The sequence below is a fragment of the Nycticebus coucang genome, chromosome 12 (genome assembly GCF_027406575.1).
Source record: "Nycticebus coucang isolate mNycCou1 chromosome 12, mNycCou1.pri, whole genome shotgun sequence".
NCBI lineage: Eukaryota > Metazoa > Chordata > Mammalia > Primates > Lorisidae > Nycticebus > Nycticebus coucang.
This window is the reverse complement of record NC_069791.1, coordinates 82,581,591-82,608,124: the sequence shown is the minus strand read 5'-3', so window position 1 is coordinate 82,608,124 and position 26,534 is coordinate 82,581,591. Positions and strand designations below refer to the sequence as shown.

The 26,534-nt window shown below is 42.9% G+C and overlaps 1 protein-coding gene across 6 annotated transcripts in view; it reads right to left on the bottom strand.

The window, feature by feature from the left end:
• The window catches only part of TMEM219 (transmembrane protein 219), a 46,002-nt gene that overhangs the window by 7,440 nt on the left and 12,028 nt on the right, over positions 1-26,534 (bottom strand). For 2 of the 6 annotated variants that reach the window (XR_008373221.1, XM_053555153.1), the window contains exons 2-3: positions 2,967-3,168; positions 2,687-2,876 (exon numbers count right to left, since the gene is read on the bottom strand). Coding sequence is in view for 5 of the 6 variants with exons in the window: in XM_053555153.1 (XP_053411128.1) it covers positions 2,687-2,876; positions 2,967-3,168 (392 nt within the window). In the remaining variant the exon portion in view is untranslated. Of the gene's footprint in view, positions 1-2,686; positions 2,877-2,966; positions 3,169-4,478; positions 4,605-12,946; positions 13,110-26,534 lie in introns of those variants that run through there. The other 4 variants (XM_053555155.1, XM_053555156.1, XM_053555157.1 and 1 more) reach the window with 4 other exon arrangements.

Genomic DNA, 26,534 nt, shown 5'->3' with positions numbered 1-26,534 from the left:
AGCCACAAAATGTGATTTTCAAAAGAGAATAAGAACAACAAAATCCTACTACTTGCCTGATTAAAGTTTTTGAGTTTGCCCAGTGTACTAGATAAAGACCAACTACCTTGGCTTGGCACATAAGTCTCTCCATGAGTTTCTTCCTCTTTTTAAGATCCATCTCCAGCTACTCATTCAACATTCTTTCTCCTACACCAGCCAACCTGAACCCCTGAAAGTTCTTAAACACACCATTGTGGTTCCCACCTACATGTCTTTGTGTATGCTGTTCCCTCTATCTGGAACTGTATATGCCTAAGCACCCTCAAACCTTACTCAGGCATGGTATTCTTGGAAAAGCCTGCCTTTACCAGCCCTGCTTTACAGACTTTTGGGTACTTCATTTGTATCTGGTGTTTTACTTCACATGTTGAAGGATATTTACTTCTATTCATGTCCATATCCTTGCTAGACTATGAGCAACTTGCGGAAAGGGTATGTCTTACAGATCTCTGTATTCCCCATGCCTGGTACGTATTAGTTGCTCAATAATTTGTACATGGTTGAGACAGTCATAGATGACTGTCCTCCTAAAATAATATTTGATGTTGTTACTTTCTTTCTAATCATTATAAAAAGGAAAAAGCTTCTTTGCAGAGATATTAACAAGCTGATACTAAAATTCATATGGAAACTCAAGAGAACTGGAATAGCCCAAATAATCCTGAAAAAGAAGAACAAGGTTGGAGGGCTTAAATTTTCTGGTTTCAAAATTTACTACAAAGCTATAGCAATCAAAACAGTGTGGTACTAGCATAAGAACAGACCTCTAGATCAATGGAATAGAACCAAGAGTCCAAAAACAAACTGTGCATCCATGGTCAATTGATTTTCAGTAAGGTGCCAAGATCATTCAATGGGGAAAGAACAGTCTTTTCTTTTTTTTTGCAGTTTTTGGCTGGGGCTGGGTTTGAACCTGCCACCTCTGGCATATGGGGCCGGCACTCTACCCCTTTGAGCCATAGGCACTGCCCAAGAACAGTCTTTTCAATAAAAGGTGCTGGGACAGGGCGCTGCCTGTGGCTCAGTTGGTAGGGCGCCGGCCCCATATACCGAGTGTGGCAGGTTCAAACCCGGCCCCGGCTGAACAGCAACCAAAAAATAGCTGGGCGTTGTGGCGGACACCTGTAGTCCCAGCTACTCGGGAGGCTAGGCAAGAGAATAGCTTAAGCCCAGGAGTTGGAGGTTGCTGTGAGCTGTGTGATGCCATGGCACCCTACTGAGGGCCATAAAGTGAGACTCTGTCTCTACAAAAAAAAAAAAAAAAAAAAAGGTGCTGGGACACCTGGCTAGCCACATGCAAAAAAATGAAGTTGGACCCCATCCTCATACCAGACACAAGAAGTGACTAAAAATGGATTATAGACCTAAACATAAAAGCTAAAACTATAAAACTATTTGAAGAAAATATAGAGGTAAATTGCTGTGACCTTAGGTTAGGCAAAGTCTTCTAGCCAAGGTAGGTAGAAGGCCTGAGCTCACAGATTCAAGACCAGCCTGAGCCAGAGACCTCATCTTTAAAAATAGCTGGGCAGCTGGGCGTTGTGGCAGGTGCCTGTAGTCCCAGCTACTGGGAGGCTGAGGCAAGAGAATTGCTTAAGTCCAAGAGTTTGAGGTTGCTGTGAGCTATGATGCCACGGCAGTCTACCAAGGGCAGCAAAATGAGACTGTGTCTACAAAAAAAAAAAAAAGAAAGAAACAAAAGAAAAAGATAAATTAAAATTAAAAATTAAAATAATTTATGCTTCAAAGAATATCAACAAACTAAAAAGAAAACTTGCAAAAATGACAGAAAAGATCTCTATAAATCACATATTTGATAAAGGACTTGTATCTATTCGTACACTTTAAATGAGTGAATTGTATAGTATGTAAATCATACCTCAATAAAACTGATATGTACTTTTCAAAAAGTAAAAAAAACTGAAAAAATTATCCCAAGTCTGTATATATCAGATTATTATTCTGTTCTTTGTTCACATACATGTACACCTGGACATATATATAACCCCCTTACACACATATACATATATGACACCTAGGAAAATCTTAGAAAGATAGTATTGGAAAGGACCTCAGAAATCAAAAAATATCACCTTTATCTTCTCCCTCCTCATCTCCCAAATTTCAGATAAGGAATCTGAGGCCAAATATCACACAAGGATTAAAGGCACGCATGACTCTTTCTCTCACCTACACACTTGTCATTTTCCAAGCCTATAAGCTCTTTGGAAATCGATGGTGTCTAATTTTTTTCTCTATCTTTTGTAGCACACAGAGCTATGTCAAGCACACAGCAGGCACTTAAGACACTAGTTTGATTGAATGCAACATGTTTATCAGATATCCCTGCGGAAAAAAAGGTATCTCTAAAAGATAGCCACAGGGATGAGAAGGAACACCTAGTCCATATCATTACATCTCCAAGGACAGACTCAAGAACCTCAGAACCAGAAAGAGAAAGGGAAAACACTTATAGAGAACCTTTACTATGGGCAGCATGTTCACTGCAACTACCTAGTCCTTATTACAGCATAAATGACTAAGACCCAGGGATATGTCCAAGGTTACCAGGTTGGTGAGGTCAGAGGCAGGGCATAGACCTGAGCGTTCTGATGCCCGACACCACATTTCTCCCCCATCTCACCTTTCAATCCAATCTGACTACCCAGGATCTTGGTTTGGAATGTCTGGGTCTTGTTCCTGTCTGTACCATCTCCAAAGTGCAAGGTGGTCAGTAAACCCACGATGTGAGACCCTTGCCATTTCCCTGTGACTGTCCCATTCACAGGGCACAGAGACAGCTGACCAAAAGATCTCAAAAAGGAGACCCAGTCCTGTGTGCAAAAGGAGGGTGGGAGAGAGGTGAGATGAGATTAGCAGCAAGAGCTGGTCTACACAGGAAGGATGAGCAGGAGGGCACTTACCTGAGGGATGTCAGGGCTGCGCAGGCCAGTCCTGTGTGTGAGGAGGAAGCTGCCAAGGCCCAGGCCAGAGAGGCCAAGCAGCAGCAGGATCAAGGTGGCGCAGACCAAAGGTGGATGGTGGGCCAGACAGAGATGCAGGTTGTGCCCTGCCTGGCAGTTGCCCATGAGGAGCAGAGGGGTCTGGGCCTTCACGAAGAGCCTGCTGGAGGACAGGGAGGGAGAACTGGACAAGAGCCTGCTGGTGAGAAGGCACTCACCAATTTCATAGAAAGGGAAGCTAAAGCTCTGAGAAGACAAAGGACTTGTTTAAGACCACACAGTTAGTGGCAAAACCAGGACAAGAATCTAAGCCTCTTGACTGCAAAAGTTTGTCTCCCTGCACCACTCGTAAACATTTGTTGCATTTCATTTCTGAACCAATCCAACCAGAAGTAGAGCAGAGTACTCTGTGCTGGAAAAAGGAACCTGAAAAGGAGAATTATGGCTGGAGAAATAGGAAGCAGCTCTTCTAGGGCTAGGGCTTAGCTGAAGATCAGTTCCAGCCAGAGCCCAGACAAGGGAAGTGTCTGCAGAACTCAGCTGCAGAGTTAGAAGGCTGTATAAACACCTCTGCTACTCACTATGTAAGGCCAAGTCGGTTAACCTCTCTATGAGTTTAAGAATCTGTGAAATGGGGCGGCACCTGTGGCTCAGTGAGTAGGGCGCCAACCCCATATACCAAAGGTGGCGGGTTCAAACCCTGCCCCCACCAAACAGCAACAACAACAACAACAAAATAGCCCGGCGTTGTGGCAGGCGCCTGTAGTCCCAGCTACTCGGGAGGCTGAGGCAAAAGAATCGCCTAAGCCCAGGAGTTGGAGGTTGCTGTGAGCTGTGACACCATAGCGCTCTACCAAGGACAATAAAGTGAGACTCTGTCTCTACAAAAAAAAAAAAAGAATCTGTGAAATGGGAGTTCTAAGAACACCAAGTAATGAGGATTAAATAAAGATAAAGCAGTAGCAGATAAAGCAGTCTGCATGGTACTTGGCGGTGCAGGAACTCAACAAATGTCCATTTGCTTTTTCGTTCCCTGTCTCATAATGATTCTCAAAACCAGATGGGCCAGGTAAAAACACTGTGGGGGAAACTGAGGCTCGCAAGACTTCAACATAGCAGCGGTAAAACTTAGGTCTGAAATCTTTCTCCTGCTTCCAAGTGGGGTGCTCCTTCCCACGCAAGAAGCAACAGTCTGGTAAAAAGAGTATCTGGAGGGCGAGGAGATAAACAGAGGGTAAGGGAAGAAGGAGGTAGCCACAGAAATGGAGGTATCACAAATGCTCAGCCCCTCGCCTGTCTCCCGTCCAGGCACTGCTGGAAGCGGAGGAGGAGGGAGTAGGGTAGAGCCGGAGGGTAGGCTCCTGGTGGTGCACCGGAGCCACCCCAGCCCCTCCCAATCTTTCCCCCAGCAAAAGATCGCAGCACCCTCATCCCTTCCCTGTCTAGCGAGTCAGGTCCGCCCGCAGCTCTCACCGCTTCGAGCCGGGCGGAGGCCGGCGCCCCCGGCGACGTCAAGCGTGGAGCCGCGAAGGGGCGGGGTCCGTGCTCCGGGTTTCCCTTTCCCCCTCACCCATTCCCTCCCGCCTCATCGGGGTCCGCATGCGCAGTGGCCACGCGGTTACCGCCGCGCCCTTCCAGCGGGTTGGGGGCGTACCAAAATGAAATCCAGCCAGGGGACTGACGGGACGAAGTAACTCCGCGGGAGGTAAGGAAAAGGGATCCCGGCAAGGCAGCTAAAGCTAGAGACGTTGTAGACACCTGAAATCTCCTTCCGGAGAGACCGTGGGGAAATTTCAACCAGAATCTTCTTGCAGGCCTTTTTCTATTGCTCGTCCCCCACCCGCCCCGATAGCATACCCCAGCCGCGTCCAGGTTCCGGTAAGGATTTGGGGTTCGCTCAGAGGGGAAGAGGTATCGCTTTAGGACTCTGTTCTTCCGGGCTGGAAGTGGTGTTTGGGCTCTACTCTTCTGCGCACCCCAGTAATACTTAATGTCTGCATCTCATGCATGGCCCTGGGTTTTAGCGACTTCTTAATGCGTAAGATCTTAGATTTGCAAGGCTGCTCAATAGAGACCATCTTATTTCGTCTCTGCCTACATTTTAGAGATGAGAACTTTTTTTTTTTTTGTAGAGACAGAGCCTCACTTTATGGCCCTCGGTAGAGTGCCGTGGCCCCACACAGCTCACAGCAACCTCCAACTCCTGGGCTTAAGCGATTCTCTTGCCTCAGCCTCCCGTGTAGCTGGGACTACAACGCCCAGCTATTTTTTGGTTGCAGTTTGGCTGGGGCCGGGTTTGAACCTGCCACCCTCGGTATATGGGGCCGGCACCTTACCGACTGAGCCACAGGCGCCGCCCGAGATGAGAACTTCTTATTGAAGTAGTACAACACATGCAGCCAGGAACTCTGGGATCAAATTTTGTCTCTGTCCGTCCCTCCCTGCATCAGCCATCACCGGGAGACTAAGTTCACTCCTCTGCTGAAGGGGATTGTCCTACCTATCTCACTGGTTGGATAGGAAGCTTAAGAGGCAAAGTGTGGGGAAAATACAGGCCCCAGTGCGCAGTGAGCACACGCCAGCACCGGACAAGTGCTGTTTGAAAAGGAATCTTTGAGTATTTATTTCGACTGTGCCTTCCTTAAGGGAGAGACTGTCATTTCTGTACCACCTTCTGCAAGAGTTGGTGGCACAGAACCTTCATGTAAATGGTCAAATGATTTTGACAAGCGTGCCATGACCATTAGTGAGGGAAAAGACAGTCTTCTATGTGCATCAAAGGACACTATCAGGCTGGGCGCAGTGGCTCACACCTTTAATCCCGGTATTTTGGGAGGTGTAGATGGGTGAATTGCTTGAGCTCACCAGTTCGAGGTGAGCTTGAGCAAGAGCGAGACCCCGTCTCTAAAATAGCCCAGCGCGCTTGTAGTCCCAGCTATTGGGGGGGTGGCGGGGCGGGGGCAAGGCAAGAGGATCACTTGATCCCAAAGGTTTGAGGTTGCTGTGAGCTATGACACTATGGCACTCTACTGAGGGTGAAAGAGTAAAACTCTATCTCAAAAAAAAAGAAAAAAACCCCTATCAACAGAGTGAAAAGGCAACCCACAGGATGAGAGGAAATATTTGAAATTTTATCTCTGATAAGGGGTAAATATTTATTTATTTATTTATTTATTTATTTATTTATTTATTTATTTATTTATTGAGATAGAGCCTCAAGCTGTCGCCCTGGGTAGAGTGCAGTGGCATCACAGCTCACAGCAACTTCCAACTCCTGGGCTCAAGTGATTCTCCTACCTCCACCTCCCAAGTAACTGGGACTACAGGCGCCTGCCACAACGGCCGGCTATTGTTTTTTTTTTGTTTGTTTGTTTTTTTGGTTGCAGCAGTCATTGTTGTTTGGTGGGTCCAGGCTGGATTCAAACCTGCCAGCTCAGGTGTATGTGGCTGGCGCCTTAGCTGCTTGAGCCACAGGTGCCGAGCCAAGGGGTAAATATTTAGAATATATAAACTCTTAATAACTCTACAACAAAAAAACAAGCAACCCGATTAAAAAATGGTTAAAGGACTTGAATAGACATTTCTTTGAAGAAGACATACTGTACAAATGACCAATAAGCACACGAAAAGATGCTTAACATCACTTATCATTAGGGAAATGCAAATCAAAACCTCAGTGAGGGCTCAGCACCTGTAGCATAGTGGTTACCAGAGCCAGCCACATACACCAAGGCTGGCGGGTTCAAACCCAGTCCTGCACAGCTAAAACAACAATGACAACTGCAACAAAAAAATAGCTGGGCGTTGTGGCCGGTGCATGTAGTCCCAGCTACTTGGGAGGCTAAGGCAAGAGAATGGCTTAAGCCCAAGAGTTGGAGGTTGCTGTGAGCTGTGATGCCACTGCATTCTACCCAGGGTGACAGCTTGAGGCTCTGTCTCAAAGAATAAATAATGCTTCTACCAAGGGCAACATACTGAGACTCTGTCTAAGACAAACAAACAGACAAACATAACAAAAAAAACCCTCACAGTGAGATACCACCTTGTACCCATTAGGATGGCTGCCAGCAAAAATAAAAAAGAAAAAGAAAAAAAGTAAGTTTTGATAAGAATGGCTAGAAATCAAAACCCTTGTACATACACTGGGGGTGGGAATATAAAATGATACAGCTACTATGGAAAGTAGTATGGCAGTTTAAAAAAAATAATAGAATTACCGTATGATTCGGCAACTCTGGGTGTATTGTATACCCAAAATCAGGGTCTTGAAGAGATATTTGTGCAGCTGTTTTCATAGCAGCATTATTCACAGGAGCCAAAAGGTGGAAGCAACACAAGTGTCCATCAGTGGATGAATAAACAAAATTATATTTTTCGGCCTTACAAAGGAAGGAAATTTTAACACATGCTACAACATGGATGAACCTTGAGGACATTATGCTTAGTGAAATAAGCAATCAAATAATGACAAATGCAGTATGATTCCTTATATATGAGGTACCTAGAATAGTCACATTCATAGTGGAATGGTGGTTGCCAGGGGCTAGGGAGAGGAAAGAATGGGGAATTTTAACTGGCTATAGTCCCTGCTACTAGGCTGAGGAGGGAGAATTGCTTGAGCTGTACACCTAAAATGGTTAAGATGGTAAATCCAATATTATGTACCTTTTTATTACAATTAATAATAATAATTAGCCCAGGCATAATAATCCCAGCACTTTAAAAGGCTGAGCCTAGAGGATTGCTTAAGCCCAGGAGTTTAAGACTGCAGTAAACTATGATTATAGCACTGCAGTCCAACCTGGGTGACAGAGTGAGACCCTGTCTCTTAAAAAATTATAATTTTTTAAAAAAACCATAGGGAGAAAAAACTCATGGCATAGTCTCCTAGAGTATAGTGGGTGCTTTGATTGGCTTAGTTGAAATTCTAAGCATAGAAAGTATTTTCTTCCGGGGGTGGGGGGAATGTAGCTTGTAGAGACTCTTACTAAGAAGGCACTGAGCAAGTTCAATAACACCCATTCCTTATTTTTCAGATGCTAAACAGTTTCTGGAGAGGTTAAGGGATATATCACAAGTTAAACTTCAGCCAGCACTTCAGCCCAACTTTCCTGGCACAGAATCCAGTCTCTTTCCTACTAAATCCTCCTTGCTTAGTCCTGCCAAAAGATCTCTCCTGACCACATATAAAGATTTCTGCCCGGGCGGCGCTTGTGGCTCAGTCGGTAAGGCGCCGGCCCCATATACCGAGGGTGGTGGGTTCAAACCCAGCCCCGGCCAAACTGCAACCAAAAAATAGCTGGGCGTTGTGGTGGGCGCCTGTAGTCCCAGCTGCTCGGGAGGCTGAGGCAAGAGAATCGCTTAAGCCCAGGAGTTGGAGGTTGCTGTGAGCTGTGTGAGGCCACGGCACTCTACCAAGGGCCATAAAGTGAGACTCTGTCTCTACAAAAAAAAAAAAAAAGATTTCTGCCCATGCACTCCCCATTCATACCCAGCCCAGCCTGGGCCAACTAAGCAACCTTTCCCTGATCTGGCCTAGGCTCCCTACCCAGGACCTCAGCTTCTGGAATAGAACGACTTTATAAGCCCTGGGTGTTTTCATAGTTTAGGCATATAGTGTGCACTCAATAAACATTTGTTTGTCAAGTTCCCCTGAAAATTCACCAACGTTCCTCATTTTAAAGTTGGGAACACATCTCTTCATGCTTAAACATTTGGGAAGTTTAGGTAAAACATAAAACAAAGTTTATTTGGTCAAATGTTATTTGGTCAAGTGCTTTCTTAATGCCTGCTATGATCCAGGCACAAAATGAATATCCATGTATTAAAAAGTTTATCAATGCTTCTACTTAATGACAAGTCTAATTCGTAGGGTAGGATAAAGCTTGGAGAAGTGTCCGGCATGGTGCTGGTACACAATGGAAGGTCAACAAATGTGAGTTTTTCCTCATTATTCTTGTGCAGCAGAGTAATTAGGCATATTTGAGTAGCAATTCTTATAAATGACCATAATCAGTATTTACTTATATGGCTAAACCAAGCAATTCTATGGACTAGTGGAGGCAAATTGGTTAGAGCAAGAACTGCCTTGAGGCCTGAGAATCAGGGTGAATGGATGTGAAGAAATGTCTTAGAAAAGAAAAAGTGGTGGTGGGGAACAGGAGAGGATACAATTAGTTGTGTAGTGTAATGCTACAATACGATACTAACATTTTGATTTAATCCACTTAACAAGATCTCAAGGTGGATGTTATTGTAGATAATTTAACCAAAGTCATACAGATAGTAGGGGGCAGAAGTTGGGTTAGAATTTAAGCCTGACCACAGCCTATCAGAGGAGAAGCAGAAATCCAGTTTAAGAAGAGAATCACCTAGTCCCTTGAAAGAAATCGAGGGAGGAATTCCCTGGTCATTCCATTGTGATAAATTATCTCAGAGCTCTGGCCCACATAAAACTCTGAGAGATCTGTTTGATTTTTCTCCTTCTAGAACAGTGGTTCTCAACCTTCCTAATGCTGTGACCCTTTAATGCGGTTCCTCATGTTGTGGTAACCCCACATAATTTTATTTAATAATTTTATGGTTGGGGGTCACGACAACATGAAGAACTGTATTAAAGGGTTGCAGCATTATTGAGCCTTAAAACTTTTTGGGGTTACAGACCCTTTGAGAATCTGATGAAAGCTTTTCATTCAATCAGTCAGATATTCAATAAACATGTCTTGGCTGCCAGCCTTTATTCTGTGGGCTGGGTGTACATGGTGAACAAAGTATTCATGATCCCTGGTCTCCTGGAACTACAATCTGGCTATGGAACTCTCTCTCTCTAGAAAAATTCATGTTCACCTAAACTTGTTCATGCAGTTTCTTTCTTTTTTTTTTTTTAATTTTAGTTTGCTTGTTCATTCTTCTTTGTTTGAAGTACTCCTTTTTTGTTGATTTTCTTCTTCCTCTGGCAGTGCTGGCTGTTTTTGATGTTGTTAGTAGAGACGGGGTCTTACGCTGGCTCACTGCTGCTCATACTGGTCTTGAACCTCTGAGCTCAGACAATCCACCCCCCTCGGCCTCCCACAGCGCTGGGACTACAGGCATGAGCCACCACGCCCGGCCTGTTCATGCAGTTTCAATCAGTGGAACCTCAGTCCTCTTGGAGTCAATCCTTAAACAAGAACCCTATAGAGATGTTAAACATCTGTACTGAAAATGGTTCTCTCTATTCTAGCTGGGCCTTAGTTTTGTGTTTAGTTTCATATCAGAACTACTTGATAAAATTACCCCTTCTCTCCAGCTTAATCTAAGAAGTGGATTTCAGCTGCTCAATAAGAGACATACTAGCGTTTGGGATCAAACCAGAAATATGAACTATAATTATTAAACTCATTATCAACCCACAGATATTTGATAATTTCTGAAAAGCTGCCATTTCTTACTCTAAGACCATCCTTTCATTAACTCAATTATTCTGACTCACACTGCTTTGTTTTATTTTTACAGAGTCTCACTCTGTCTGTAGCCTATGCTAGAGGGCAGTGGTGTCATGATAGCTCACTGCAACATCAAACTTCTGGGTTCAACAATCCTGCCTCTGCCTCCTAACTAGCTGGAACTATAGGCATGCCCTACCATGACTGGCTAATTTTTCTATTGTTTTGCAGAGATAAGGTGTCCTTCTTGCTCAGGCTGGTCTTGAACTCCTGGCTTCAAGCAATCCTCTTACCTTGGCCTCCCAAAGTGGAATCCCAAACTTTTGAATACTAAATTTTAACATTTAGCATTACCTGGGCACAGTGTTCATGCCTATAATCCTAGCACTTTGGGAGGCTGACGCAGGTGGATTGCTTGAGCTCAAGAGTTCAAGACTAGCCTGAGCAAGAGTGAGTGAGACTCTGCCTCTAAAAATAGCTGGGTGTTGTGGTGGGCACCTGTAGTCCCAGCTACTTGAGAGACTAAGGCAAGAGGATCCCTTGATCCCAAGAGTTTGAGATTGCTGTGAGCTGTGACACCATGGCACTCTACCAAGGGTGATAAAGTGAAAAAAGTTTTAAATTTTGATGAAGTCCAATTTGTGTATATTTTATCATTGCTTATGCTTTGATCTCTTATTTAAGAAATCATTGCCAGTGTCATGAAGGTTTATTCCTGTGTTTTCTTTTTCTTTTTCTTTTTTTTTTGAGACAGAGTCTCAAGCTGTCGCCCTGGGTAGAGTGCTGTGGCGTCACAGCTCACAGCAACCTCAAATTCTTGGGTTCAAGCAATTCTCTTGCCTCAGCCTCCCAAGTAGCTGGGACTACAAGTGTCCACCACAATGCCCCGCCTTTTTTTTGTTATAGTTTGGCCGAGGCTTGGTTTGAACCCACCACCCTTGGTATATGGGGCCAGCGCCCTACCCACTGAGCCACAGGCACTGAGCCCCCAGCACCATTTCTTAAATAGACTGTCTTTTTCCCTGAACAACCAATGCAAGGGGACTGCCTTTGTTCTTCCTAACTTGAAGCACTCTCAAGGCAGAGAAGCAGCTACATAGAGGGTGTTTCTAGAAAGAACTGAAAGCCAAATGAATAAGTCATTGCCACCTGGGCAAAATATAATAGTTGAGGCAAACAGCAGACACACCAAAAACCCAGAAGGAAAAGATGGGGAGTAAGAATCTTGGAAAATAGGGCTTTGAAAAGCTCCCATATCCAGGCCAGGATGCATGCTCAGAAAATATCTGAGAAGATTATAATCTTTTCCCTCTAGCTGGCCTTAATGTTTAGCGCAAGCAGGAAGTTATAGACAAAGTACAGTTGTAAAAATGGCCTGGCTAAATGTTGAAGGGGTGCCAAACACAGACAATCTACAAAGACCTAAAGAGTATTTTTCTTCTTCTCTCCTCTGTCTGCCATTTCTACTCCTCATTGTTCCTTCCCCCACATCTATTATTCAAAATGTCTAGTTTTCAGAGGAAAAAATAAGCATGCAAAGAATCAATGAAACATGGCATTGTGGCGGGCGCCTGTAGTCCCAGCTGCTGGGGAGGCTGAGGCAAGAGAATCACGTAAGCCCAAGAGTTAGAGGTTGCTGTGAGCCGTGTGACGCCACAGCACTCTACCTGAGGGCGGTACAGTGAGACTCGGTCTCTACAAAAAAATTAAAAAATGCATACATAAATAAAATAAAAAAAGAAAAAAAAAAAGAATCAATGAAACATGGCTCATTTACTGGAAAAAAGAATGAATATCTAAGGAAGTACAGGATTTGAATTTACCAGGCAAAGACTTTAAATCAACTGTCTATAGTAGTGATTTTCAACCAGTGTGCTGCAGCACATGGATCTTAGGTGTGCTGTAAAAAATTTTAAAGATAGGCTTGGTGTCTGTAGCTCAGCAGCTAGGGCACCAACCGCATACACCCGGGCTGGCAGGTTCAAACCCAGCCTGGGCCTGCCAAACAACAATGACAACTATGACCAAAAAAAAAATAGCCGGGTATTGTGGCAGGCACCTATAGTCTCAGCTACTTGGGAAGGTGAGGCAAGAGAATTGCTTAAGCTCAAGAGTTTGAGGTTGCTGTGAGCTGTGATGCCATGACACTCTACACATAGTGAGACTCTGTCTCAAAAACAAAAAACAAAAAACAAATTTTTTTTTTTTTTGCAGTTTTTTGGCCGGGGCTTGGTTTGAACCTGCCACGTCTGGCATATGAGGCTGGCGCCCTATTCCTTTGAGCCACAGGCGCCATCCAACAAAAAAAAAAAAAAAATTTTTTTAAGATCATTAAGTAAACTATTTTTGGAAGAAGTTCAAAGCACAGTAAGTATACATATCAAAATTAAAACCTCTTAAATTGATTATATGAGTATATCATTGTTATAACAAATAAATGTTTTATTGTTATAAACACCAGCTTATTTCTAAAGTGGGGTGGGGTGTAGCCTTGAAAAATAAGGTTTTGCAACATACCCATAGATGGTGAGATTTGCCAAGGATTTGCCAATGAACACCAATATATGCCGGATGATTGTTGAAATCATCTGAAGTGAATGAAGCCGTATGATTCAGCAGTCCCTCGCTGTGCTTGAAGTAGTAAGGAGGTATAGCTCGTACTGAACATGTACAGTTCTGTCTAGATTTGAAATAATGAAGTAATTGGACACACAATTACCTTGTAAATCCTAGTTTTGAAAATTTTTCAAGTGTGTTCAATTAAGGCCTGTATTTCTTTTTAAAAAGTATGAGTTGTTTATTTATTTTTATTTATTTATTTATTTATTTATTTCTGAGACAGAGTCTCACTTTGTCACCCTGGGTAGAGTGCCATGGCGTCTTAGCTCACAGCAATCTCACTCTTCAGTTCAAGTGATCCTCTTGCCTCAGCCTCCCGGGTAGCTGGGACTACAGGCGCCCTTCACAACGCCCGGCTATGTTTTAGAGACTGGGTCTATCTATGGTTTAGGCTGGTCTTGAATCTGTGACCTCAGGCCATCCACCTGCCTTGGCCTCCCAAGTTCTGGGATTACAGGTGTTAGCCACGGCACTTGGCCCATTGCCCATTGTTGGTGTTTTCTATTTTTAGTAGAGAGGAGTTCTTTTTTTTTTTTTTTGGCCGGGGCTGGGTTTGAACTCACCACCTCCGGCATATGGGGCCGGCTCTCTACTCCTTTGAGCCACAGGTGCCGCCCAGAGATGAGTTCTTGTTCTTGTTCATGCTGGTCTTGAACTCCTGAGCTCAAGCAATTGGCCTGCCTTGGCCTACCAGAGTGCTAGGATTATAGCTGTGAGTCATCACTTCTGTCCTATTTTTATTATTTTTGATTTGGCATCTTTAATTTTTATTACATAGTGTTCAATTAAAATGGACAAATTTTTAGTAAAGAAACAAAAATTAGAAGACGATGCTAGCATGTTGAATACTGCCTCATCTGGTACATTGACAACTAACTTAAAAACAATTAGTCATCAGTGGGCGGCGCCCGTGGCTCAGTGAGTGGGGCGCCGGCCCCATATGCCGAGGGTGGCGGGTTCAAACCCAGCCCGGCCAAACTGCAACAAAAAAATAGCCGGGCATTGTGGCAGGCGCCTGTAGTCCCAGCTGCTCGGGAGGCTGAGGCAAGAGAATCACGTAAGCCCAGGAGTTGGAGGTTGCTGTGAGCCGTGTGACGCCACGGCACTCTACCCGAGGGCAGTACAGTGAGACTCTGTCTCTACAAAAAAAAAAAAAAACAAACAATTAGTCATCAGTATAATGAAGATTATTTATCATTAAGATTTATATGTTGGGGCTCGGCGTCCATACCTCAGTGATTAGGGCGCCGGCCACATGCACCAGGGCTGGTGGGTTCGAACCTGGCCAGGCCCTCTAAGCAACAATGACAACAATAACAACAACAACAAAAACCAGCTGGGCGTTGTGGTGGGCGCCTGTAGGAGGCCGAGGCAAGAGAATCGCTTAAGCCCAAGAGTTGGAGGTTGCTGTGAGCTGTGACACCAAGGGCAACATAGTGACACTAATGTTCCCCCAAAAAAGATTCAAATGTTGGCTCGGCACCTGTACTCAATGGTTAGAGCGCCAGTCACATGCACCTGGGCTGGTGGGTTCAGAAGCCAGCCTGGGCCCACTAAACAAACAAACAACAATGACAACAACAACAATAAAAATAGCCAGGCGTTGTGGCTGGTGCTTGTAGTCCCAGCTACTTGGGTGGCTGAGGCAAAATAATCACTTAAGCCCAAGAGTTGGAAGTTGCTGTGAGCTGTAATGCTACCGCACTCTAGAGAGGGCGACAAAGTGAGACTCTGAAAAAAGATTCATATGTAATATAGGAAATCAACCATATCCCATATGGGTAATTTGTGGCCAGACATTAGCAAATGGACTTAGGGTTCCTAGAAAATTAAAGAGACATTTACAATCCAGACATTCCCACGTGTCCGAAAAGCCGGTGAAATATTTCAAACAACTTGCACTCAGTAATACTACTAAATAAGCAAAAATGTGCACCAAATATGCAACGATATCAGATAAAGTACAAGAAGTGAGTAATGGGGGGCGGTGCCTGTGGCTCAAGGAGTAGGGCGCTGGTCCCATATGCCGGATGTGGCGGGTTCAAACCCTGCCCTGGCTGAAAACCACACACACAAAAAAAAAGAAATGAGTAATGCAGTTGCAGAAATAATAGGTAGGAAAATGAAATCACGTACAATTGTAGGATCCATTATTTTATCGGCCTACTATACAATTGTAAAAACAATGTTTGGAGAAGAATGCAAAAAGAAAATATTAAAAATTCTGCTTTCAGATAATACAATTTCTTGGCAGGTTAAAGATTGATCTGAAAATATAGAGTTTCAAGTAATATTTCTCTCAAAGAAGTAAACATTTGCAATTCAGTTGGACAAATCTACTGATATCAGCGGTAAACCCCAACTTTTAGCATTCAGTAGATTTGTCTATAAAGAAGAAATCATAGGGTAGCACCTGTTGCTCAAGGAGTGGGGCACCAGCCCCATATGCCAGAGGTGGTGGGTTCAAATCTGGCCCCCACAAAAAAACTGCAACAAAAAAAAAAGAAGAAGAAATCATAGAACAGCTTTTATTTTGTCAATTACTTCAAACAGCAACAGAAGTCCAAGATATTTTATATTTGATTGATAATTACTTTAGTTCTAATAACTTGTCTTGAGATTCCTGTGTAAGTATTTGTGTATATGTAGCCCCATCTATGTACTGAGATGTAAGAGGATTTATTATACTTGTGTAAAAAAAATCCGAAAATTATTTTTATAAACTGTTTTCTACACAGAGAAGTATTAACATCAAAATCATTAGTCCCTGAATTATAACAGGCTGTAGACAACACTATTAAAATTATTAATTATATAAAAAGCAGACCATTACAATCAAGATTATTTGCAGAATTATGTTCCTCAATGGATGCTTCTCATATGCAGCTCTTATTGCATATGGAAGTGAGATGGTTATCTCAAGGAAGAGTTCTATCAAGATTTTATGAATCAGGGCCAGGCACCTTGGCTCACGCCTATCTTAGCACTCAGAGAGGTCAAGGCAGGTGGATTGCTTGAGCTCATGAGTTTGAGACCAGCCTGAGCAAAAGTGAGACCCCATCTCTACTAAAAATAGAAAAAAACAGAGGCAAGAGGATCACTTGAGCCCAAGGAGGTTGCTGTGAGCTGTGACGCCATGGCACTCTAACCTGGGCAACAGCCTGAGACTCTGTTTCAAAAAAAGAAAAGCAACATTCTAAATTAGGCTATTTACCTTGTGATGAGGCTTGGTATAATAAACTTGAATTTCTTGCAGATTTATTTCAATGTTTAAATACTCTTAATAAGAGTATACAGGGGGGAAAAAAGAGTATACAGGGAAATCATGAAAATATTCTCACATCCACAGATAAAATTAATGCTTTCAGAGAAAAATTACTGCTCTGGAAGGAAAGGATTAAAAGAGAAAATGCAGAGGTGGTGCCTGTGGCTCAATGGGTAGGCGCCGGCCCCATACCCAGCCCTGGCCAAACTGCAACAAAAAAATAGCCTGGCATTGTGGCGGATGCCTGTAGTCCTAGCTACTCCGGAGGCTGAGGCAAGTGAATCACCTAAGCCCAAGAGCTAGAGGTTTCTGTGAGCTATGGCACCCTGGCGCTCTCCCAGGGTGACAGAGTGAGACTCTTTTTTTCTAAAAAAAGAAAGAGAAAATGAAGTAGAAATGTTTGAACTAGTAAAAAGGTATAAACTGAATAAAAATCTTATTGAACAAATTTTTTACAAACTTTAGATTTATTGTACAAAAATTTTGAAAAATAGGGGTGGCGCCTGTGGCTCAGTCAGTAAGGCGCCAGCCCCATATACCGAGGGTGGCGGGTTCAAACCCGGCCCCGGCCGAACTGCAACCAAAAAAATAGCAGGGCGTTGTGGCGGGCGCCTGTAGTCCCAGCTGCTCAGGAGGCTGAGGCAGGAGAATCGCTAAAGCCCAGGAGTTGGAGGTTGCTGTGAGCTGTGTGAGGCCAGGGCACTCTACCGAGGGTCATAAAGTGAGACTCTGTCTCTACAAAAAAAAAAATTTTTTTTGAAAAATATATTCCTGCACCTGTACTGGACATAATGTCTCTGGATAGGGTGAGAAATCCCTTTGTTTTAAGTGTGTGTATGTCAGCAAATTTAAATATTACCGAAAAGGAAGAGTTAACAGTAATAAGAAATGACAGAGGATTGCAATTAAAATATTCAACAACCGCTCAGCAAAGAGGCTTACGCCTGTAATCCTAGCACTCTGGGAGATGGAGGTGGTGGATCGTCTGAGCTCAGAAGTTCGAGACCATCCTGAGCAAGAGTGAGACCCTGTTTCTACCAAAAATAGAAAGAGTAGCCAGGCATTGTGGTGGGCGTCTATAATCCCAGCTACTCTGGAGGCTGAGGCAAGAGGATCACTTGAACCCAGGTGTGTGAGGTTGCTGTGAGCTATGTATGATGCTACGGCACTCAGCACTCTACCCAGGGCTACATAGTGAAAGACTCTCACTCAAAGTAAATAACTAAAAATAAATAACAATAATAATAAAATATTCAACAACAGATATTAAAACATTTTAGTTATCTTTTTTTTTTTTTTTTTTTTTGTAGAGACAGAGTCTCACTGTACCGCCCTCGGGTAGAGTGCCGTGGTGTCACACGGCTCACAGCAACCTCTAACTCTTGGGCTTACGCGATTCTCTTGCCTCAGCCTCCCGAGCAGCTGGGACTACAGGCACCCGCTACAATGCCCGGCTATTTTTTTGTTGCAGTTTGGCCGGGGCTGGGCTTGAACCCGCCACCCTCCGTATATGGGGCCGGCGCCCTGCTCACTGAGCCACAGGCGCCACCCGTACATTTTAGTTATCTTTCAAGGATGAATTTCCAAATATTACCAAAAAAGTAATAGATACTTCTTCTGTTCTCAATGTCATATTTGTGTGCCACAAACTTTAAAACAAAAATTGATAACAACTAGAATCCTTGGAAGAAGATTTAAGAGTGTGCCTATTCAAAATTTGACCTTGCAAAGAAGATACTCTAAAAAAAGTCAAGCTCAAATATCTCATTAAATGTTAAATTATAATAAATAGAAAATAAATACAAATAAGTTTTTTTTTTTTTTTTTAGAGATAGAGTCTCACTTTGTCGTCCTTGGTAGAGTGCGGTGGCATCACAGCTCATAGCAACCTCCAGCTCTTGGGCTTAGGTGATTCTCTTGCCTCAGCCTCCTGAGTAGCTGGGACTACAGATGCCCGCCACAATGCCTGGCTATTTTTTGGTTGCAGTTTGGCCAGGGCTGGGTTTGAACCCACCACCCTCAGTATGTGGGGCTGGCGCCCTACTCACCACTGAGCCACAGGTGCTGCCCTTGACTTTTTTCAATATTGCTGACTTTTTTCCTTTTTTAAAATTCTTATACCACTTTATTGATTTTCCCTTTGCCTTCTACATGAATTGTATATTCTTTATGAAGTTGTTGACTTTTTTTAATTGCTGCTGCATAACGTGATGATAAATCTGGTGCTCATTTGAGAGAGAAGGTATTCTTTAGATGAGCTTGTATTTGGAAGACTTAGGAAAAGGAATAAGTTGTTTTGGGGCTTTTTTGCCATGATGGTGCATTTTATTTGTGTTAATAAATAAATCAAGCAAGGTATATCATTTTTTTACTCTTTTTAATGCTAATTACTTATTTTTAATTATAATGTAAATAAATAATTACTAAGTAATTTTTTTTTCTTTTTTTTTTTTTTATTGTTGGGGATTCATTGAGGGTACAATAAGCCAGGTTACACTGATTGCAATTGTTAGGTAAAGTCCCTCTTGCAATCATGTCTTGCCCCCATAAAGTGTGACACACACCAAGGCCCCACCCACCTTCCTCCTTCCCTCTTTCTGTTTCCCCCCCATAACCATAATTGTCATTAATTGCCCTCATATCAAAATTGAGTACATAGGATTCATGCTTCTCCATTCTTGTGATGCTTTACTAAGAATAATGTCTTCCACGTCCATCCAGGTTAATACGAAGGATGTAAAGTCTCCATTTTTTTTTTTTTTTTATTGTTGGGGATTCATTGAGGGTACAATAAGCCAGTTACACTGATTGCAATTGTTAGGTAAAGTCCCTCTTGCAATCATGTCTTGCCCCCATAAAGTGTGACACACACTAAGGCCCCACCCTCCTCCCTCCATCCCTCTTTCTGCTTCCCCCCCCCATAAACTTAATTGTCATTAATTGTCCTCATATCAAGATTGAGTACATAGGATTCATGCTTCTCCATTCTTGTGATGCTTTACTAAGAATAATGTCTTCCACTTCCATCCAGGTTAATACGAAGGATGTAAAGTCTTCATTTTTTTTAATAGCTGAATAGTATTCCATGGTATACATATACCACAGCTTGTTAATCCATTCCTGGGTTGGTGGGCATTTAGGCTGTTTCCACATTTTGGCGATTGTAAATTGAGCTGCAATAAACAGTCTAGTACAAGTGTCCTTATGATAAAAGGATTTTTTTCCTTCTGGGTAGATGCCCAGTAATGGAATTGCAGGATCAAATGGGAGGTCTAGCTTGAGTGCTTTGAGGTTTCTCCATACTTCCTTCCAGAAAGGTTGTACTAGTTTGCAGTCCCACCAGCAGTGTAAAAGTGTTCCCTTCTCTCCACATCCACGCCAGCATCTGCAGTTTTGAGATTTTGTGATGTGGGCCATTCTCACTGGGGTTAGATGATATCTCAGGGTTGTTTTGATTTGCATTTCTCTAATATATAGAGATGATGAACATTTTTTCATGTGTTTGTTAGCCATTCGTCTGTCGTCTTTAGAGAAAGTTCTATTCGTGTCTCTTGCCCATTGATATAAGGGATTGTTGGCTTTTTTCATGTTGATTAATTTGAGTTCTCTATAGATCCTAGTTATCAAGCTTTTGTCTGATTGCAAATATGCAAATATCCTTTCCCATTGTGTAGGTTGTCTCTTTGCTTTGGTTATTGTCTCCTTAGCTGTACAGAAGCTTTTCCGTTTAATGAAGTCCCATTTGTTTATTTTTGTATTACTAAGTAATTTTAAAGTATTTACATGAGGGTGTGTGATTTAGACCCTAACTTGTTATAAGATATAAAAACTATATATAGTAATTATGGCCTAATTTACATGCTAAGGCCAAACACAATTACGTCGCAAGAAAAATATAAACAATCAGGTAATTCTGTGGTAGTTACAGTGTAATAAACACACTGTTTGCTTCCCGTGGACAAAGCATGTCTGCGCGTTCACCTAGGAGAGGGCATGTCCAGGAACCTGAAACCATCTTTAAGAAAAAATACTGGCTCTGCGCCTGTGGCTCAAGCGGCTAAAGCACCAGCTACATACACCAGAGCTGGTGGGTTTGAATCCAGCCTGGGCCTGCCAAACAACAATGACAACTACAACCAAAAAGCCGGGCATTGTAGGGGGCGCCTGTGGTCCCAGCTACTTGGGAGGCTGAGGCAAGAGAATCACTTAAGCCCAGGAGTTGGAGGTTGCTGTGAGCTGTGATACCACAGCACTCTACCCAGGGCAACAGCTTGAGCCTCTGTGTCAAAAAAAAAAAGGAAGAAAGAAAAAATACTAACAAAATAAGAAAAAAGATGCAACCAAAGGCTATTGAGTCTTTCCTGAGGTTCAGAGAAAGGTCAAGCTACATTCTGTGGCTCTGTGGCCCTGCAGGGTGGGCCCCTGTCGCCTCCTGCCTCCCACAGCAAACCCTTGGCATATTCCACCTCAGGCAACAGAGAGGCCCCAAACTCTCACCTCAGCCTTCACCTTCCTCCTGTACTCTCCTGCCTGGGCTAACTCCATCTCACCCTTCTAGTCTCCCGTTCAATGCCTCTTCCTCCAGGAAGTCTTCCTTGACCACTCGCCACCTCCCAAGATTTGGCCAGGGGTCCCCTTGGGGTTCCCACAGCCTCCTGGGCTTCTTCATCACTGCTGACCACTGTTTTGAGCTGGCCTGTTTGACAGCAAATTCTGCCTCCCACACCATGCAGGGACCCCCAGGAGGGCAGAGCCCAGTCCTGCCTTGTCTATTGCTGGGTCCCAAGGTTGAATATTTTGAGAACATGGAATCTGGCCATCAGTGAGACCTGGGTTCTAGTCTTGTTCAGACACTCTCTGAGGCCCTCCCAGATGATAGCTGACTATGGAGGTGGAGTCCAGAACATCTATTTATAGCCCACAGATGCCCAGTGGGGTCTGAGAGCCCAGGAGGAGAGGGGAAAAACTGGCTGTGTGGCCTTGGGCAAGTCCCTTCTCCTCTCTGAACCTGCGTCCCACCTGTGAAAGGGACCTCTGTGCCCTGCTGGCTGATTGTGTCACAGAAATGAGTTCATGGGCTGTGATGTCTCCCGTAGAGCCAGACAGCAACAGGTGGGACTCCTGAGACTAGTCCTCCAGCCAATGTGAGATTTCTACTGGGCACCTAGTGGGTGCCAGGCAGGTCCTTTTGCCCCCTAAGGCCTTGTCCCTGAGCAGTAGGCGCTCTAAGTCTCAGGGATGCTCATCTGGCCAGGAGCCACAGCTACCCTGCTCAGCATCAGGCCCCAAAATCAAAACAGTGGCCCTGTATCCTTACCCTTAGGAGGTCCCCAGGGGAGCACCAGGTCCTACCCACCCTTCCCTCACAGACACTGCCACCCCTACCCCCAGCAGTTGTCATACAACTTAGATTTATATATACATCCAGGGCCCACCGTCTTCTGCCCCTGAAGTGCTACTGTTCATTAAGCACAGTTGTTAGCCACGATTTAAGGGAGGCCGAGTGGGCCTGGGAGTGAAGGACCCTGCTAAACAGGCTCAGGCCATCAGTTCTACAGGACAGGAGGTCATCTCGGCCATCCCCCTTCCTCTGAACCAGCTGACTGAGCACTTGGAAAGTCATCTACTCTTTTTTTTTTAAATAATTGAACTGTGCCATGGAAATTTAACTATATGTTCAAGTGTGCTGTGAGATAAAATAGGTTGAAAACACTCATCTATAGTGTGCTCCAAGAGCTAAAGGAAACCATGGACAAAGAATTAAAGGACACCCGAGAACAATATCTCAACCAATGGAGACTATGAATAGAAAGATATAAGTTATAAAAAGGAACCAAATAAAAATCTAGAAACTGAAAAGCATAATAACTATTGTTTTCAAAAATACAAGATTTGTTTTAATCAGGTATGGTAAGATACACAAATGAAGAAATAATTGTCAAGAAAGTTTTTTCATACTCACAGATCCCTGAAAGCAGTGGGCACAGCAGGCCATGCAGGATTACCTGGGAGAAGCACCTATGTCAGTCAGGAGGCAGAGAGAGCAAGAGGAAAGCATGAGCAAGTCAAAACCCAAAGCTAAAGAATCTTGAAAGCAGCAAGAAAAGCAACTCATACTGCATAAAGTGTCTTCAATAAGATCTATGGTCAGTTTCTCACCAGAAAACATAAAGGTTGGTGGGATGATACGCTTAAGGTGCAGAAAGGAAAAGCTGTGAACCAAAAATTCTAGTGGCAGCCCAGCCGTGGTAACTCACACCTGTAATCCTAGCAATCTGGAAAGCCAAGGTGGGTGAATTGCTTGAGCTCACGAATTCAAGATCAGCCTGAGCAAAAGCAAGACCACATCTCTGAAAATAGCTGGGCATTGTAGCAGGCACCTGTAGTCCCAGCTACCTGGGAGGCTTATGCAGGAGGATTATTTGAGCCCAAGAGTTTGAGATTGCTGTGTGCTACTCTGTTAAAATTTTTTTTTTATTTATATATGCGTGTGTGTATATATATACATGTGTGTATATATATGTGTGTATATAGTGAAAGCAGTGGGTACAGCAGGCCATGCGGGATTACCTAGGAGAAGCACCTAGGTCAGTCAGGAGGCAGAGAGAGCGAGAGGAAAGCATGGGCTTTCCATGCTTTCCTTTTATACACATATATATATACACACACATGTATATATATGCCAAAAAGGATTAAGGATAAATTAAGACATTCCCAGTTAAAAACAAAAGTTGAAGGGGTTTATTACTAGAACTACCTACAGTGAATGCTAAAGGGAGTCTTTCAGGCTGATATAAAAGGACACTAGACAGTAAGTCAAAACCATATGAAGAAATAAAAACACTGATAAAAGTGCATAGGTAAATATTAAAATCAGAATTTTTGTATTTTTGCTTTTGTATCTCCTCTTTTTTCCTACGTAACTTAAAAGAAAATGCATGAAACAATAATTATAAATATATGTTAATGAGCACACAGTATATAAAGATACAATACATTATAATAATGATATAAAAAGGAAAAAACAGAACTATACAGGAGGGCAGCACCTGTGGCTCAGTGGGTAGGGTGGTGGCCCCATATATTGAGGGTGGTGGGTTCAAACCCAGCCCCACCCAAACTGCAACAAAAAAATAGCCGGGTGTTGTGGTGGGTGCCTGTAGTCCCAGCTACTCGGGAGGCTGAGGCAAGAGAATTGCCTAAGCCCAGGAGTTGGAGGTTGCTGTGAGCAGGGTGATGCCATGGCATTCTACCAAGGGTGATAAATGTGAGACTCTGTCTCTACAAAAAAAAAAAAAAAACTATACAGGAGCAGAGTTTCCGTATAACATTGGAACTAAGCTGGTATTGATTCAAATTAGGGTGTTCTAAGATGCCAACTATAATGCTGGAAGTAACCACGAAGAAAATAATTTTAAAATACAGAGAAAAGGAAATGAGAGAATCAAAATGATACACTACAAAACCCCACACATAAACACAAAAGAAGGTAATAATGGAGGAATTAATGAACAAAAAAGGAAATATAGAAAACAAAATAGCACAAGTAAATTATTATCAGTAATTACTTAAATGTAAATGAATTGAACTCTCCAATTAAAAGGCAGAGAGTGGAAGAATAGCTGGGGGAAAAATGATGCATCTATGTGGTGTTTATTTTATTTATTTACTTATTTTTGAGACAGACTCTCATTCTGTCGCCCTTGGTAGAGTGCTGTGGCATCATAGCTCACAACAACCTCAAACTCTTGGGCTCAAGTGATCCTCTTGCCTCAGCCTCCCAAGTAGCTGGGATTATAAGTTTCCACCACTTATAATACCCAGCTATTTTTAGAGACGAGATCTCACTCTAGCTCAGGCTGGTCTAGAACTTGTGAGCTGAAGCAATCTACCCACCTCGGTCTTCCAGATTGCTAGGATTACAGGCATGAGCCAATGTGCCCAGCTCTAAATGCTGTTTATAAGAGACCCGCTTTAGATCCAAAGACACAAAGAGGTTGATAGTAAAAGGACAGAAAAAGATATACCATGCAAATAGAATCCAAAAGACAAGGGTGGCCATGCTAATATCAGACAAAATGGACTTTAAGTCAAAATGGGGCATGGAAGTTGCTGTGAGCTATAACACACGGCACTCTACTGAGGGCGACAAAGTAAGTCTTGTCTCAAAAACAAAAAGTTGTTACAAGAGATAGAAGGGTATTATATATTGATGAAAGGGCCAATTCATTAAGAATATATAATAATCGGGCGGTGCCTGTGGCTCAGTGAGTAGGGCACCGGCCCCATATGCCGAGGGTGGCGGGTTCAGACCCAGCCCCGGCCAAACTGCAACAACAACAAAAATAGCCGGGTGTTGTGGTGGGCGTCTGTAGTCCCAGCTGCTCGGGAGGCTGAGGCAAGAGAATCGCTAAGCCCAAGAGTTGGAGGTTGCTGTGAGCCATGTGACGCCACAGCACTCTACCGAGGGTGGTACAGTGAGACTCATAAACATAGACACATTTAACATCAGAGCCCCAAAATATATGAAGCAAAAATTGATAAAATTGAAGAGAGAAAGAAGTTCTACAATAATAGTTGGAAACTTCTATACCCCACCTTCAATAATGGATAGAACAAGTATATAGAAGATCAATAAGGAAATAGAAAACTAGAACTCTGCTAAACCAATCAGACCTAACATATTTGGAGAACACTCCATCCAATAAGTGCACATGGAAGATTCTCTAGGACAGACTATATATTAGTTATAAAATGAATCTCATTAACTTTAAAAGATTGGAATCATACGATGTATCTTTTCCAACCACAGTGGAATAAAAATAGAAATTGATAACAGGAAAAAGAACTCTGGAAAATCCATAATTACGGGGAAATTAAATAACATACTCTTAAACAACCAATGATTCAAATAAGAAATCACAGAGAGACTTGGGCAGTGCCTGTGGCTCAGTGAGTATGGCGCCGGCCCCATATACCGAGGGTGGTAGGAGGGTGGTAGGTTCAAACCCGGCCCCTGCCGGGCTCTGTGGTGGGCGCTGTAGTCCCAGCTACTTGGGCGGCTGAGGCAGAAGAATCGCCTAAGCCCCAGAGTTGGAGGTTGCTGTGAGCTGTGGTGCCATGATAGCGACAAAGTGAGACTCTGTCTCTAAAAAAAAAAATGAAAGAAATCACAGGGAAACTAGAAAATATTTTGAGATAAATGAAAACAAAAAATCCCACTTACCAAAACATGGCACTCAGAAAAGTACAGTGCTTAAAAGGGAATTTGTAGATGTAAACATCTACATTAAAAAAGAAAAATATCTCAAATTAATAACCTAACAATTAAAAAGAAGAGTAAAACTATATGCAAATCTAGCAAAAGGAAAGAAATTTTAGAGTGGAGATAAACAAAATAGAGGATAGAAAAGCAACAGAGAAAACCAACCACACTGTAGTTGGTTCTTTCAACAAATTAACAAAACTGATAAACTTTCAGGTAGATTGACTTAAACAAAAGAGAAAGAGAAAAGGCTCAAGTTACTAAAATCACAAACAGAAATGGGGACAGTACTGACCTTAGAGAAATAAAAAGGATTATAAGAGAAAACTATAAACAACTGTACAACAAAAAATTAGATAACCTAGATGAAATGAATCAATTGCTGGAAACATAAAAATTACCAAAATTGAGGGGAGCGCCTGTGGCTCAGTGAGTAGGGCACCTGCCCCATATACCGAGGGTGGCGGGTTCAAATCCAGCCCTGGCCAAACTGCAACCAAAAATAGCTGGGCGTTGTGGCGGGCGCCTATAGTCCCAGCTACTAAGGACGCTGAGGCAAGAGAATCACCTAAGCCCAGGAGTTAGAGGTTGCTATGAGCTATGACATCACAGCACTCTACCGAGGGCAATAAAACTGAGACTCTGTCTCTTAAAAAAAAAAAAATTACCAAAATTGAATAAAGGAAAAAAAAAAGAGAAATCTGATCAGACATATAAAAAGTAAAGAGACTGAATCGGAAAAAAAGAAAAAACAAAACAAAACAGGCAAAAAAAAAAAAAACCCACTCCACAAAGAAAACCAAAGACCAGATGGATTTGCTGCTGAATTCTACCAAATTAAAGAAGATTAATATTAAAGAAGAATTAATACCAATCCTTCATAAATTCTTCAAAAAAAGAGAAGAGGAAAAGACACTTCCTAATTCATTCTAAGAAGCCAGCAATAATTACCCTGA